A 17,623-nucleotide genomic window follows, 5' to 3' on the forward strand; every position below is an offset into this window, starting at 1 on the left:
TGCAGTAATGAAAAACAAACTGTAGCAAACATTTTTCATCTTCATGTATACATATCGTTTTCTTTTTAACAGTTATCATTCACTCTAATTATTACATACATTGCTCAATTCCTGCCTTACTTTAAACTTCACTCCTCCACCTGAACATTATTCTTCATGTATTGTTTCCTCAAATTCCATCAGTTTCTGTGTAGTTTGTTCCTTCCCTTTTCTAAAGATCCCATCTCCAATTCTTTTATCTCCTTTAAATATCCAGTACTTTAGTTACAGTTGGTTTAGAGTTTGTTTTCCATTTTCTAGCATTTGCTTTTTTGGCAGATCATAGCTTTTAGCTTCACAAAGCCTTACCATGTCTGGGCAATTCATATCCTATATCCCACCTCGAAACAATTTTCTTAGTTTACAATTATTTGAGTACTCTGTAGGACATTTTTAAAATCTACCAACATATTACATTCTGAAATGACATATTCCTAATTACCTTTCTCTGTCTCATCACACCTTGGGCATTTGCTGTCTGCCTGAAAAAAAACATCTCCAAAGTCTGCTTTGGGTATAAATTGTCTGTGTAAACACTTCCAAGAAAATATTGTAAACTTTCTGCACTTCGTAGCATAATTGGGAATCATGCAGATGTCTTCCAGTTTGTTCTTTTGTATGTTGCCTTTCCATTTTTTTTCCAGACTTTTCTAAACTTTTCTTCTACTCTTCTACCGGGTTCATTTTGAGCCCCAAATGAACCTAAAAACATCTCTAATAGCTCTTTTTCCATTTGAGAGAAAAACATGTATATTCTGCCTAGATATGTTTTTTCCTTAATATGTAAGTATTCAACATGTGTCTTTTCCTCAAATGATAAATAACTTTCCACCTTTTCCACCAAGCCAACAATGTTTTTGTTTCAGTATCTCTTTCCAGTGACTTATTGCACCTTTATACTTAACCAGATTTCAGTCCCAGAATCATTATTTCTTTCTTGTGAAATCTCATTTTTGTTTTATCTTACCTGTCCCCATACATTTCATTTTATGTAATTGCAGACATGCTTTTAACAGATTTTCATTCTATCTCTTCTGTTTTCTTATTAGAATGAAATCATCTGCATATGTTATACATATTGATAATGTAACTCTTCATTCCATCTCCCATCTTGCATCTGTTATTTCTTACATGTGTGTGTGTAATACTGCATTTACTACTAATATAAATGAACACATACTAATCCCTGATGTTCATCATGTTTCACTGTTGCAGTACTAACCAATAGGTTATCCGGCTCCCAGTAATCCTCAATCGGCCAGAATACCAAAGGTAAGTAAATATGACTTCGATTGTCATCGGTTGTAAAGGATGTCAGGACGTCCAGTACAAAAGGAGGCAGCCAACGTCACTTCCTCAGTCTTCCTTGCCACGGAGCCTGAAGCAGAAGCTTTTTTGCACGAGTGCCGGTCAGCAGTTTACCTTTTTGGTTTCCAACTACAAAGTTGAAGTCAACTACAGCTAAGTACCCCATTGGGGATCCTCTTTTCTTGCCTTAATGAATGTCAGAAAAAGTTAATAATTGTCTTACCTGTGGAAAGCAGATTCCCCACAGATTTTCATTCCTGTTGTATTATTTGTTTAGGTCTTGACCACGACATTCCTAATTGTGATCTCTGTGCTTCCTTTAATCCGCGTACTATTCGTCGTCGGCCTAAGCTTTTAGCTAAGCATTTTGGAGTGTGGCCTAAATTTCTCGGTATGATGTCAGCTGGTCTTCAGGCTTCAGATATCCCTAAGAAACGTAAGGATAAGGACCGCAACAGGCTTCAGAGGGTCAAGTCTTCAGATGATAAGTTGGTCGTCAGTCCTGCAGTAGCCAGTGAGGTGCCTTTGCAGGCCCTGCAGTCCAAGAATTTTCAACTGCAGGCCTCGGTTGAGACCATTTTGGAGTCCCCCAGGCCTCTGGCTTCCATTTTGTCTTCTGACCTTCCACCTGTTGCTTCTTTAGCTGGATCCGGAGCCGCTAAGCTGGCTCCGGTGTCTGAGGCCTCCGTTCTTCGGACAGCAGACTCATACCGACGACCTCTGCCATGACTTCAGCGGTTGTCAGACACCCCCCCCCAGGTCCTTTAGACTTGCAGGTAAATCTTCCAGTCGTAAGCCTGTGAAGAAACAGGCTTCAGTTTCCTCTCATTCCCCTCAGTCTCAAATGGTTAAAATGGCTAATGATCTTTTGACTCTTATTAGGGGTTCACAGCCTCCTCCTTCAAAAAGAGGTAGGGATGTCTCTCCTGAGGCTTTATCTTATTCAGGTTCTGATACTTCTAACATTTTTGCTGATGAAGAGGATGTTTCTCAGGTTTTTTCTCATTTTGAGGATTCAGATGCAGAGGAATCCATTCCTTCTGCTTCTCCTCCAGAGGATTTCTCTTTTGGTGATACTTTGAATACTCTCAGGGAGCATTTTAAATGGGAAAGTCAGGATTATCCCCAATCTAAGAAGATTAGGGAGTTTTTGGGTTTGCCGCAGCATAAGCCTCTGGCTATTCCTCCAGTGCTGGAGGTGGTGGTTGATGTTTTTCTGGAAAAATTCCAGAAACTCCAAATTCGGTTCCTCCTGCTCCCAGGAAACCTGACAGGTACTATAAGAGTCCCTGATTCTCATTTGTTTCTTTTTAGGAATCCACTCAAGGACCTAAAGGAGTTAAGGCCACTGTTACCAAAAATCCTGTTCCTTCTGACAGGGAGTCTAGGAACCTAGATAGGTGGGGTAAAAAAGTTTATACCTCTGCCACTCTTGCTATTAGGTCTACTAATTGCCTTTTTCATATGCTTAAGTATCAGCAGCACACCTTGGAGGCTATTAAAAGTCAAAGATTGCAAATGTGCCTCTTTTGGCAGAGAGTAAGGATATGCAGAATTTGTGAATTCTGTCAGTCTTGTTAATAAACATTCATTGCATTGTGGTTTTGACATTCTAGAAGCCTCCTGCAGGGCTACAGCTACTAGATCTGTTATCAGAAGGTATGCTTGGCTCAGGGAGCAGCCCCTTCCAGAGCCTGTTAAGTCTAAGCTTTTAGACGTACCTTTAAATAAGGACAGGCTTTTTGGCAGCAAAGCAGAGGAAATGCTCAAAAAGATGAAGGATAAGGCCAAGTCTATGCAAACAATTAAGGATTTTCTGTAAGTTCAACCTCCTTGCTTCAGCAAGAATTACCCTTCTAAGAGTTGGATGTTTCCTGATACCAGCAGACAAAACCATTCTCGGACTAGATGTTACAAATCTTCTAGGGGGCATGTGGCTACCCCTCAAAGGTCTAAGTGTTGGCATGCTTCCACTTCCAAGGCGGGAAGTTCTAAGCCTGCATCTCAATCCAAACATTCTCAATGACTATGTCCAACTTCTGCCTGTTCCTGCATGTCCGTAGAATCCTTTAGGTGGAAGGTTGGCCTGTTTTGCAAATGTCTGGGCCACCATCACAGACGACAAATGGGTACTCAGAACTCTATCCCTAGGACACAGGTTTTCTTTCCACACCTTTCCAGTACCTGGACGTTCCTCCAAGCCAAAGGGCAGAAGTAATAAAGCAAATTTTTTCTCTGTTACATCTGGGAGCAATAGAATCAGTTCCTGCTCAGCAGGTAGGCCAGGGCTTCTATTCCAGACTTTTCTTAGTTCCAAAAAAAGAAGGCACCTGTCGTCCTATCCTTGACCTATCCATTCTGAACTCTTTCTTGGTAATTCCAAAGTTCAAAATGCTCACTCTGCATCAGTTGCTACCAATGTTTGTCAAGGACTCCTGGGTGGTAACTTTGGATCTCAAAGAAGCTTATCTGCACATTCCTATCAGGGAAAGTTGCAGGCAATACCTTTGTTTCAGAGTGGGCAAGCAACATTATCAATTCTCTGCAATGCCCTTAGGCTTATCTACTGCTCCCAGAGTTTTCACAAAGTGCCTAGCTCCAGTCATTGCTTTTTGCAGGCCAAAAAAATTTCAGATTTATCCATACTTGGACGACTAATTCAAGCAAATTCTCAAGAACAGCTGTTAAAGGATCTAGAATTTGTGAAGACACTTCTCTCTTCCCTGGGTTACACTCTCAATGAGGAAAAATCAAAAATGGTGCCATCCAAGGAGATAACATTCCTGGGAGCAAGTCTGAACACAGGCACCAGATGATATATCTCACCCAGGAGAAGCAGGAAGCTCTTTCAGTTTACTTCAAGGTTTTGGCAAGCCTGTCCCAGCTCCCTGCAAGGAAAGACCTGCAAACTCTGGGATACATGGCCTCTTGCGTTCTCATGATTCCATATGCAAGACTGCATATGAGGAAATTGCAATGGTACCTCAAGAACCTTTGGTGTCAACACACACAGGACGTGGATATGATAATTCCTCTGCTTCCATGTCTGCAGACAGAGTTTCTTTGATGGGTGATAGCCTGTCTACAAAACAAAGGCATGCCTTTTCATCCCCCTCCTGCCATTCAGGTTCTTACCACGGATGCATCGGCCTACGCCTGGGGAGCTCACCTGGATGGCAGATGCTTACAGGGACGGTGGAATGCCCAGCAGATGCACCTGCACATAAACCTAAAGGAGTTGATAGCAGTTCAGCAGGCCTTACTAGCTTTCAAGCATCTTCTGTCACCAGGAACTCTGCTTGTCAGAACAGACACCAGTCATGTGGTCCATCAACAAACAGGGTGGGACTCATTCTTACCCTCTGTGCAGAGCACGATTCTCTGTTCCATAGCAGCATCCTTGGGCCTGCATCTCCTAGCTCAGTTTTATTCCAGGGAGACTCAGTGTTTTGGCAGACCAGTTGAGCAGACAGACACTGGAACCTCACGAGTGGCAACTGAACAGAGCAGTCTTTTACAGCATCATTCAACGTTGGGGCACTCCTTAGGTGGATCTTTTCTCCTCCCCGGGCAACCACCTTCTACCACTTTTTTTTGCACCAGACAGCATCACAGCAAGGCCTGGAGAGTGGATGCTGTGTCCTTCCCTTGGACGCTTCTGTCAGTTTATGCCTTCCCTCTTCTTCCCAGAGTATTATTGAAGATCAGGGACGAAAGACCAAGGACTATTCTCATAGCTGCAGACTGGCCCAGACAGCATTGGTATCCACTGCTTCGCAGTCTCTCCCAATTTCCTCCTTGGTGTCTCCCTCTGAAACCAGATCTTTTGGTTCAGGAAGGGGGAAACATTCTTCATCCTCATCTTCAGTCTCACCATTTGGCAGCATGGCTCATTGTACGAATCAGTCCATTTCTTCTTCCCTTTCCCAGCAGGTGGTTAATGTACTTCAGGAGGCCTAGCACTAGGAAGTCCTGCGCTGGCAAATGGGAAAGATTCTCTTTTTGGATGCAGGCTAGAGGGAAATCTTCTTCTCAACTTACTCTTCTTCTGATTCTGGAATACTTGGCCGATTTGCTTCAGGGTGGTCTTTCTTTTTCCTCTTATCAAGATCCATGCTTGAGCCATTTCTGCTCATTGTTCTTTTGAGCAACCCATTTTCTCTCATCCCCTGATGAAAATGTTCTCAGAGGTTCTTGCAACTTAAAACCTCCCAGAAGGGCACCTACTCCAGCCTGGGATCTTTTGTTCTAGAGAAACTCACTCTTCCTCCTTTTGAGCCAGCTGCCACTGCAGATTTAACGTTTCTGTCTTGGAAGACTGCCTTCTTTTTGTCTATAACTTCAGCAAGGAGGGTTTCGGAGCTGCAAACTTTGATGGCTGTGGAGCCTTTTCTTATTTTCCATGCAGATCATGTCTCTCTGAGAACCAGTCCCTCTTTTATGCGTAAGGTGGTTTCTAGTTTGACTCTTAATCAGTCCATACACCTTCCTACTTTCTTTCCTAATCCTCGAAATAGAGATGAAAGGATCCTACATTCTCTTGATGTGCACAGACAGCTCAGGTTTTACCTGGACAGGACTAAAGACCTTCGGAAATCAGCACAGTTATTGGTCAGTTTTGCCCCTGGAGCTCAGGGCAAAGCTATCTCTAAGCAAACCATTTCTAAGTGGATTGCACATTGTATAACTTTTTATTATTCCTTTCTTGGCAGGTTCTTCCTCAAGGGGTTAGGACCCACTCCACAAGAGCAGCTTCCACTTCTGCAGCCTTTTTAAGGGGTGTCCCTACTAAGGACATTTTAGAGGCTGCCACATGGTCTTCTGTTCACACTTTCACAAAGCATTATAATTTGCCTTTGTTTTCAAGAGCCAGGGCAGGGTTTGCCACTGCTGTTCTGCAGGGCATTCTCTCCAATCCTTGATTCTGTTGGTACCTCCCCCCTTTTCTCTGGGCTTTGGTAATCAATCCATTGGTTAGGATTGCAACAGTGAAACACGATGAACATAGTACAGTTGTGTACACTTACCATAAATGTAGATGTTCGAGTGTAGTCACTGTTGCAGTCCTGGTTTCCCTCCCTCCTTCCCCCTTTTTTGATCCTCTCCTGTTTTCCTTTCCTAAGATACAGGCTGAATCTGTTTTTATTTGCCAAAGTTATTTTGGCTTAAGCATTGTTTTCTGGGGGCTCCTGACTGTTATGGCAAGAAAGACTGAGGAAGTGATGTCGGCTGCCTCCTTTTGTATCGGACGTCCTTTACAACCAACAGCAGCCGACGTCATATTTACTTACCTTTGGTATTCTGGCCGATCGAGGGCTACCAGGAGTCGGATAACCCATTGGTTAGGACTGCAACAGTGAATACACTCGAACATCTACATTTATGGTAAGTGTACACAACTGTACTTTTTACTCCTCTATCAAAACTTTTTCTCATCCATCCTTTATCATAACCTGAATTTTCATAACGCTTCTTTATTACATTAATTTTTTTTCCTGTGCCATATGACTGTAAAATTTGCCTCATTGCTTAATGGCTCTCTCTATCAAAGGCTTTTGCTACATCATATAGTATCAGTCTTATCTCTTTATTTTCTGTGTGTCATATCTACTACTAATTGCACTATAATTAACATTTTGTTCACCTCTCTCATTTATGCCATAGATCCCTTGTTCTGCTACCTTATCCACCACTTTCCCCATACTTTTTTGGTGGTATTTTGATAAATATGTTATAGTCAGTATTCAAGGCTTCCAATGTTTATATATTTTCTTTCCATAAAAAATTTTATTGCATGACGTATGACTTCCTCTGTTATATCTTCCTTCATCGATTCATTTAATGTTTTTAAAAACCTCTTTCATTTTAATTCATTTCCTTGTAATACTCTTAGCCTATATCATCCTGTCTTGGCAGTGATTCATTCTTACCTTCTTTTAACACCTTCTCTGTTTTTGTTTTCAATTTTTGTATAATTTTCTAAAAAAAAAATCACTTTCCACATCTAAATATATTTTTATACTTCTGCTTATACACTACCCATCCTTGTGTTCTGTTTTCATAAAATTGACTCATTGTCATATAAACTTTCTGTAATACTTCCTTCTCTTTTATCGTGTCTTCTTCCTTTTAAAAATCTGCAGTTAATGCCTTTATCCCTTCAGTCTTTGATGTTAGCCAGAAGTTCTCTTTGCAGCACTCACAATGTGCCCAGTATTGATTCCTTCTGCTGTTCATGTGGAGTTGCATGTATCGGGAACATCTCTAAGTATGACTGCAAATTCTTTTTTATAAGATCCCCATTGCTCCTACTACTGTTGGAACTGTCTGAGTATCCTTATTCCACATTACCCTCATTTCTGCCTGCAAATCCTGGTATTTTATGACTTTGTGTCTTTTTGTATGTAAGACAGTGTAGTCACTGGGTGTAGCAATTTCAGTGATCAGTGCTACTTTTGTCTTTTTCATGGCTGTTGGTAATGGGTGATCCCATGTGATATAAACTTCATAATTTTTTATAATTATAATGCTTTGTGGCTCATGTTTCCAGTGTTTTTCAGCTACTTCAGTATTATAATGTTTGCACAATCCCCAGTACAGCAGTCTTGCCACATTGTTATGCCTTTTAGTATACAGTCCTTTTGCCAGTAGTTTATTACAACCAGCAACAAGATGTGCAACTGTTTCCAATTCTGTTTTACATAACCTACATTTGTCTGTTTCTCCCACATCTTAAATGGACTTTATAAACCACTGTGTATGTAGTCCACTATCTTGGGCCACCAATATTAACCTTTCATCTTTTAGTTTAAATTCTCCTCTCCTTAGCCATTCCTGCATTCGATCCTGATCCATTCAGAACCCAGTACTCCTTTTTAATTTCTCCAAATCTTTTGGGTTTCTAATATCATGATGGGAATGGATCCCATTCTTATGTCAAAGTATGATTGAAGTTCATGAAATTAGTATTGTTTTAATTTTTGATGTCAGCCAGAAGTGCTCTTCGCAGCACCCTCTGTGTCCAGTAGTGACTCCTTCTGCAATTCGTACGGAGTTACATGTATTGGTAACATATCTAAATACGATTGTAGATTCATTTTTGTAAGACCTGTTGCTCCTACTACTATTGGACTGTCTTAGTATCTTTTTTCCACATTGCTGTAATTTCTGCCTGCAAATCCTGATATTTTATCACTTGGTGCCTCTCTGTACACAAGACACTGTAGTCACTGGGTGTCACGATTTCAGTGATCAGTGCTACTTTTGTCTCCTTTTCATGCACCACTATATCTGGTTTTCTTGCATCTGTCTTTTGAACTGTTGGTAATGGGTGATCCCCTGTGATGTAAACTTCATCATTTTGTATGATGCTCTGTGGCTCATGCTTCCAGTGTTTTTCAGCTATTTCAGTATTATAATGTTTGCACAATCCCCAGTGCAACAGTCTTGCCACATTATTATGCCTTTCAGTATACAGTCCTTCGGCCATTAGTATAGCCCAACCAGCAACAGGGTGTGCAATCTTTTTTTACAAAACCTATATCTGTCTGTTTCTACCACATGTTCAATGGACTTTGTAAACCAATGTGTATGTAGCCCACTGTCTTGGGTTGCCAGTATTAACTTTTCATCTTTTGGTTTGAATTCACCTATCCTTAACCATTCCTGCATTCAATCCTGATCAACATGAGGTTCTTCCTTGATTTCCATTCCCGCTTGATGCAGATATGCTTCTGCTAGACTGAGAAGGGATGTTATCTTAGATTTATTCTCCTCATGTTTCAAAACTTTCACTATGTTTAGATCTTGTGAGGTCAGCAGATATGTATGCAGTCCCACGATTGCAGATCTGTACATGTAATCAATTTCAAGGAGGCCCATACCTCCTTCGGAACGGGGAATATATAATCTTGGTATGCACTGATTTTTATAAATCATTTGGTGAGCATGAAGCATCCTTCTCTTTTCCTGTCTAATCTATCCATCATCTTTTGGGGCCAGTCACTCCAAAACTGTAAGGACAGGAAGAGCAAATTGGTTTATAGATTGAATTTTGTTCCTAGATGTCATCCCTGTTTTCATAATTAATTTAAGTCTTCTAATATATTCCTAAGTTTTATTCGCATTGTTCATGTTTTATTGTTGATTCTTACTCAATTCCCAAATATTTATATACTCCCTCTTGCTCAAGTTCTTTTATATCACATTCTTGTCCTAAAATGATGTTTTCTTGGTGCTGCAGCTTTCATGCTGTAAAGGTTGCTTTTGCATATTTATCAAGACCAAATGTCATTCTTGTATCATCTGAAAAAGTGTTGACTACTTGCAGTTGTACTTTCAGTTCCTCATCTGGTGAGCTATACAGTTTTAAATCATTGACAAAGAGAAGATGAAAAGTCTTTACACTTTGTTAGCCATGACCAAATCTGTTAAGCAGACAGCTTAATGGGTTAAGGGCAAGGCAAAAGAGCAGTGGTGATAGTCACCCTGGAATATCCCTCTTTGGGCTTTTATCCCTGGAATAATAATTTGTCCTTTATCATGGCTTAACTGCAAAGTGGTTTGTCGCTGTTTCATGGTTGCTGAAATGTAATATATTAGTGTAGGGTGCATCTTGTACATTTTTAAGCATACTTTTATCCAATAATGTAGGATACTGTCAAATGCTTTTTGTAGTCAGTCCATGCCATACTTAGATTCTTCCCCTTTTTACAGTTCTCCATTATGACTTTAACAACAAATGATCCTTTGTTCCATATGACTTTTTTTATTGCCCTTTTGTTCTATTGCAAAAATTGAGTTTCCTTTTAAATGACTATAAACTCTGTCAGCATCAATTCCAGTGTATGGTTTATACATCGTCAGAAGGCAAGTTATTGGCCTTTAATTTTTAGGGTAGCTTGCAGGTTCACTCTTAAGGAGGAGCATTATTTTTCCTATTGTGGCCAGGTTGGTATCTGTTCGGGGTCGCATATAAATCTTGCTCATGACTAAATCTTAGTGAAAATATGTTAATACTGGGATTTTCTAAGTAGAGGCTTTTCTTAACGTTGTTTCAATCTCTCTGGCTGTTACTTCATCCCATTTCATGTCCTTTACCTTTGAACAACTTCTTTCTTTTACTTCTACTATCCATTTAGCATCTTTATTATGTTCCACAGGATCTTCATAAATACTTCTCCAAAATGTATCTATTTCTTCTTTTTTGACAGTCTTTCAATTCCTTTTACCTTGTTTCCCAATTCTCTGTAAAACTTTTTTAGGTCATTAATAAATTGCTTATTTTGTACCTTTACTTTATATGTATGTTTTCTAAGTTTTTTCTGCTTCTACTGATATTTTGTTTATTATTTGCGCTAGTGCATGATAAATCCTGATCCGTTATAGTATTACTCTTTGCTTTTACCACGTTTATCTTTGAGTATTTTTGTTGATCTTTCCCCTCTTCTATACTCTTCTAACAGTGACACTTCTTGTCTTAATTGCTTTATAGTTTTCTTTGTTTGATACTTCATGATGGTATTTGATTTCTCCCCTTCCTTACCGACTTGTGTTTTTCTGGTAGAATTTTATCTGTTATTAATTTAGCTGCACACTAATATATCCTGTTTACTTCTGTTATATCGCATGGATCTCTAGGGACAGTCCTAATTACTGTGTTAATTTGTTTTATCAAACTTCTAACTTTTGAGGTTTTATTGATCTTCTGCAGTCTATTTCTTTCATTGATCTTAATATGTCTATCCATCTCTATTAAATCAAATAACTCTTCTCTTAACTCATTTTCTTCTAAACTGAGGGCACATTTTTTGTTCTCCGTTTTCTGTGGGCATTATATAGAAAGTTCTATAGCATCATCCTGTGTCATCCTTTGCTCTGTTATATGGGACCTCACTTAGCCTATCAGTCCTCATCATTGACTGCGTCAGAATTGCCACAATTTCCTGTTCCTTCACTTGCTGTCCAGCTTCAAGTGAAAGTTTATAATGGCTTCCTGTGGAAGGCTCCACAGTATCTTCATATGGCAACTGACCAATTGCTTTTTGTTCTGCTGGTTTCTCCTTTATTTGGATGTCTTTTGCTCTATCCTGCTGTGGTGCTTTCTGAGTTAGATTTTCTACACTGAATCCTTCACTTTGCAGGTACTCCATAACCTCAGTTTCTGTTACTTTAACTTCTGCATTACTAAACTAATCTTGTTTTCTACTTTTCCTCTGTCTTCTTATTTTTTGAATTGTAAAGTTTAACATGTCTGGATTCCTTTGCCTTTATTTCTCTTCTTTGGTGCTGCTGTTTTTGTATTGATTAGTTTTGCTTTCTCCTTTGCATAAATATTATACCATATTAAATCTTTTTCTTTCCCATGTCCATATTTCTTCTTCAGATGTCACCTGATCTTCCTGTTTCTCCTTACTCTGGGGACTCGTTCCTTTATGCTGTGATGTAACTTGTGTTGGACCTTCTACACCAAATCCTTCACTTCGCAGGCATTCCCTAACTTCAACTTCTATTTTTTTTTTTTTTTACTTCTACTTTACTAAACTTCTTTTCTACATTCCTTCTTTGTGATTTTTAATTTATTGTGAAATTTTCCATATCTGGATGCCTTTGCCTGTATTGCTCTTTGAATATCTTTGGGGCTGCCTTTTTTTATATTTATTAATTTGGCTTTCAACTTTGCATAAATATTGCAACATGTCAGATCTGTCTGTCTTTCCCATGCCCATATTTCTTTTTTATACTTTTCAAAAATATCTAGGTTTTGTTTATATTTTCACACTTCCTTAGATTCTTTTTCCAATCAGATCAAAATTTCTTGATCTTTATAATGTTTTTCACAAATCTGTTGTATTAATGAACACAAATTATTATTTGAAGCTTCTGACAGTTTTTCTTGTGGAAGTATTTTTCTTTCCTCTAATTTCTCTGTCAATCTTTTTGTATATCGTGTGTCTGGAAATTCTTTATGCATAATAGTAACAGTACATTATTTGTTTCTTATTCTATATAGTCCACTCTATCGTCTTTATGGCTCATCTTTGGCATACCAGTTTTTATGATTTTTTTTGTGGACTGCTACTTCCTTCTACAACAGGGGAGCCATCCTCCCCCCTGGGCCTGGTCTGACCCCATTGTAGGAACGTTTCCATATTTTGAGGATTCTATACGGTCATTTGTTCCAGTCCTGGCACCAGTGCGCATACCAGGATTGGGCACTCTTTGATCCTAGGTCTTGTGCACTCCACTACCTTTTTTAATTTTTAACCTACTTATGTCCATGATATGTGTGTGTGTCTTTCGGCTTTTCCCGGTTAGGGATCGCCACAGCGGAACTCCGGTCCACTAATGATTGGCAGTAGAGTTTTACGTGCTGGCTTGCCGGGCCTAACGCACAACCTTCAATGAAGGAACGCCCATTCACGCATGTCGTCACACAGTAGACGCTCTAACTGAGAATCGAACGGGCAATGCCTAACTGTGAGGCGACAACGCTACCGCAGCACCACTGTCCATGATATATGTTGTATAAAATACATTTTGTATATCATTGTCGTCTTGGTGAGATTTTGTGAAAAACAGTGTTCACCTTGTGAAGGTACTCACCAAGATTTGAGGATGAATTTAGTTTCAGCAGTACTACTCGCCTTTGCTTGCTGACTTATCTCTGCATTCAGACTCCCTCTGTTATTTCTCTTATGTTTTAGAAGAAACTGTAGAATCGGTTTCAGTTTTAGACTGTCTTTTTTTATGTCTATTCTGTATTCTTTCCTATTTTAAATCTTCTTGTTTGATTATTTCTCTTAGCATCTTAATATCTTTTATTTTTCATTTTTTTCCCTCAGGTTAGAGTTAAAAATCTCCTGCCGTCATTCTTGACATATTCACTAACACAAGTCATTTAATTTCTTTAGACAGTTGTTTTTCTCTCTGTCATATTAGTATAAGCATATGTCAGTATTAACTTTATACTTTTTTCTCTCATTCTGATATCACATGTCAGCACCCTTCCTGGTACTACTATTATTACATTTAGAATACTTATGCCTTTATTTTTATAAGAATTCCAATTCCAGAACATGTCACATTTCATACTACACCCCCACACACACAACTAAGTATGATTTCTGTATTTTTTTCCCTTGTTGCATCTAGTATCTAGCAAACAAAATTAAAAAATATATATATTTTGTTGCACCATTCCACCAACCACAAACTTTTTATATGTAATTTCTAATGTTGTTCACATGTAATGCTGAAATTTGTGTATAATCCTTTTATTTTTTTTGTAAGATTGTTACTTGAAGATCTTATTTTACTTTTCCCGTCTCCAACTGTTTTTTTTATATTCTTGTTCCAGATCTTTATTTTTCTTTTCCTGAGTCTCCCACCAGTTGATTTTTCCTCATCTTTTCCTTGCTATTCTGTCTCCATTTCTCCCTCTTCATCAACTTTGCTTTCTAAATGTGGAAATCTGTTTTCTTCCTTTGCCTTCAGTACCTTACTTTGAACTATTATTTCTTCCATCTCTAACTTGTCTTCAGTACTCCCTTTCGCCCTACCAACTTCTCTTTCAACATTTTCTGTAGTAATATTTTCTACTCTTTGTCCTTATTCTCAGTTTTCCCTCTTCATTTACTCTTTCCTTTACTATTGTGGGACAGTCAAACCATAAGTACTCAAATTATGTACATTTTCTACAAACCAAGTTACAGTTTTTTTTTCTGACGATACATATCCCCCTCCCCACATTGGCTACGCCTTTGTTTGCTAGTCTTTTTATCCATACACAAATCATGTGCTGTAGGTTTTCCCCAGTATCGTACAAATCCTCTCTTACCATTCACAATTCCTGTATTTGAAATAAGTTGAATTTTCCAATCCTTAGCATCCAAGTATGAGGTTATGAGTTATGACTCACTAATAAAAGTTAGGCTGTTTGAAATGAGAAATATTTCAAGATTATGACAAAGTGAATCATCAGTTCTTGTCTCTGTGTTCCAACCCATCTACCTGCAGATGTTTCTTTTCAGGTTATGTAGCAAATACTTATTTTCTGAGTCTAATACTATTGCATTGTATTTCTTTATTTCATTTGTATAAATAATTCTGCAGTTTTGTCCTGTTGTACTACTAGCATTTGCCACCTGGTAGAGTAGTGCATCTCAGCACTTTTGAACATTGCTATCTCTGATCTGTGGGCCAGTACATGTACAATAGTCTGGGTTCATATGTCTAGGATTGATGGCATGTTATTCATAATTACATCATGTTGTTTTACAAAATGGACAATGGCTCAGTACTTGTGTTCCCCAAGATCAGAAAGGATCCACTTAACATTCCTTTCTCTGCTCATATTATATTAGTCATTGTGAGTCCTCACTCATCTCATTGTAAGAGTTCTGCTTTCTGAAGATGACAAGAGCCAAGGATAGTAGCTTGAGAGTAGCCTTGTTTTGCAGTACTGCGCAGTTGTTTTCAAGTCCATTTGATTGCTAGAAATCACTCTGAGGGATGATCTCCCTTCCTCCATCAAGTTGGTGTGTGCGTTTGCGTGCATGTGTGTGTGTGTGTGTGTGTGTGTGTGTGTGTGTGTGTGTGTGTGTGTGTGTGTGTGTCCGTATAATACACACGGACAGCATGCATACATTAATGTTCATATATGCGTCAGACTGTTATCAGATTCTTTATTTTGATTTTTTTAGTCATTCATTCATTTTTTCTTACCCTCTTTATCCAGTTCCACATTGTGAAAACTGTAAACATGATGGCAGATGCAAGACATACTCTGCATGAAAAATATGCTAACAGAATGAATTGCAGCGTCACTGACTAGAGCCTTTTAATAAATTGTATGCTTTGCAATGGAGAAATTGAGCAGATGTCTTTGTAAGTGTACATGATGTATTTCCGAGTGTTTGTGAGTCGGTACGTGTGGATGCTTAAATGACTGAGACATAACAATGCTATCAATTGTTTGTTGCTAGGATATTATAGCTTGGCTTTGGTTTTATGAAGTTGAAGTGCAGAGAATTTCTTTGTAGTTGTTAATTTCCCATGTATACCACTACATGTGTTAACAGCAATTATGAAAAAAAAAGAGAGAAGGAATATTTTTCTTGTATTGTCACCTCACAATAATAAGGGCACGGTAATATGCTTATGTTTTTTGTGTTTGTCACTGTCAGTTTTGAAACAATCTATTGGAATTAGGAGAGGTTATGTGCTGTTCAGGATGCAAACTTTATGCTAATTAGGTGCCAGCATTTTTAACTGGATGTTTCTTCTTTTAAAGAGCCTTCTTACCTGTTTTCTGGGTCTCCTGGTTGAGTAGCGTGATGTCATGTTTAACCAAATGAACTTGGTAGGAGTTGTAGAATTTTTTTGACTAGACTGTGAAGTAGGTCTCCTCAAATGAATGGAAAGAACCAAAGTTTCCCAAACAAATCACTATGCTTATTTTTCCCCTAAGCATTGTTGGGGAGGTGAACTTTCTGCAAGCCTTACTAAGTTTCACGTGATATTTTATTGTTTTAGATCAGCCTTGATGGGTTGGTAAAAGTGACTGGTTAGAGGTCTGATGAAATAGTGTTGTGGGTGTAAAGGTGAGAGCACCCTTAAGCCAGGAGCAGGGAACGCAACAGTTGTAGGAAAGACATATGCTTTAAATTTGTTTAGCTAAACATGAAATTAAGGCTCATGTATGAAAATAAATGTAAAGATGCAGATAAGCTGTTTGTGTTGTGCCTTTCATTTTAGGTACATTGACTCTTTCTTATTAAGATGCATAAGATTTTTTTTACATGGTTAATTGATTATAAATAAACTACAGTAGTAAAGCATCCCTTTCTCCTTTGTGTTTAGCATTGTCTGACCCTAGCAGTCGGTTATCAACTTCCCCACCACCTCCTGCCATTGCTGTCCCACTGCTTGAAATGGGATTTTCTCTCAGGCAGATCTCAAAAGCTATGGAAGCTACAGGTAAATATTTTCTATTTGCTTTTTCATTTGCCTAGAAACGTATTTATCCTGGAGCAGTTTCCTCCTCATTTTAAAATATATACGAGAAATATGCATTGTGACAGAGACTTTTCTTTCCCTTGTTAACATATTTACCAGACAGAAAATCACATTTTTAATCTGGGAGTTGTTCACATATTTTTAGTCTACACAGCAGAGTATTTTCAGTTAGTTTAAAGAAAAATTGAGTGTGTTATCCAATGTTGCTTTTTCTGTCTGCCTCAACCTGTGGGTTAGTGGATCTGAAGCCAGCAGCTTAGATTCTCTAGCTGTGAAGTTCTGCCTCATGTCCCATAATGCACTGCCTCTGAATCTCCTCAGATCTTTGTCACTTCAGCTTCCAGATGCGATATCCAAAACTCTGTTAGATAAATAACATTTTGTCGAAATTTTCTTCCTGCTGTTGTGCATGAATTTTAGTTTTTATCTCCTTCAGTGCTTAGTTTTTGGGTTTTCCAGTAAAAGAGCATTTCATTGGCTTAATTATTGAACAGATGATCTTGCTCTGTGCCTGGAGGGCATTTTGCTGCCTTTTTCTCCTACCAGTTGTATGTCTCTAACATCTCATGAACACCTATGTGATGTGGAATGTTATGCCTCTAGTACCTACACACATTTTTACATTCCCAAAGCATTTTATGAGAAATCAACTTAAAAACATAGCACAAAGAAATGCAAATATTTTGTGAACAATAAAAACTATTAAACTGGAACAAACAGCAGTGCTATCGGTAAAAAGTCTGCATTGATAACAGTCACAACCTTTACATCAATGCTTTAATATTTTATTCATTCATTCTCCTTCGGCTTTTCCCGTTAGGGGTCGCCACAGCGGATCATCTCTTTCCATTTCTTCCTGTCCTCTGCATCTTGCTCTGTCACACCAACCGCCTGCATGTCCTCTCTCACCACGTCCATAAACCTTATCTTAGGCCTTCCTCTATTCCTCTTACCTGGCAGCTCCATCCTTAGCATCTTTTTCCCAATATACCCATCATCCCTCCTCAGCACATGTCCAAACCAACGCAATCTCGTTTCTCTTGCTTTGTCTCCAAACTGTCCAACATGAGCTGACCCTCTAATATACTGATTCCTAATTCTATCCATCCTAGTCACACCGAGTGCAAATCTTAACATCTTTAACTCTGCCACATCCAGCTCTGACTCCTGCCTTTTTGTCAGTGCCACTGTCTCCAACCCATATAACATAGCTGGCCTCACTACCCTCTTGTAGACCTTTCCTTTCACTCTTACTGGT

The 17,623-nt window shown here is 38.8% G+C and overlaps 1 protein-coding gene across 5 annotated transcripts in view; it reads left to right on the forward strand.

Moving 5' to 3' along the window:
- Positions 1–17,623, forward strand: part of HERC1 (HECT and RLD domain containing E3 ubiquitin protein ligase family member 1) — a 3,987,333-nt gene that overhangs the window by 2,250,234 nt on the left and 1,719,476 nt on the right. For all 5 annotated transcript variants that reach the window (XM_044077739.1, XM_044077741.1, XM_044077740.1 and 2 more), the window contains exon 41: positions 16,210–16,326. In XM_044077739.1, the coding sequence (XP_043933674.1) occupies positions 16,210–16,326 (117 nt within the window). The remainder of the gene's footprint in view (positions 1–16,209; positions 16,327–17,623) is intronic.

This window comes from Protopterus annectens, chromosome 7.part0 (assembly GCF_019279795.1).
Source record: "Protopterus annectens isolate FY-2018-M chromosome 7.part0, PAN1.0, whole genome shotgun sequence".
NCBI classification, from domain to species: Eukaryota; Metazoa; Chordata; order Ceratodontiformes; family Protopteridae; genus Protopterus; species Protopterus annectens.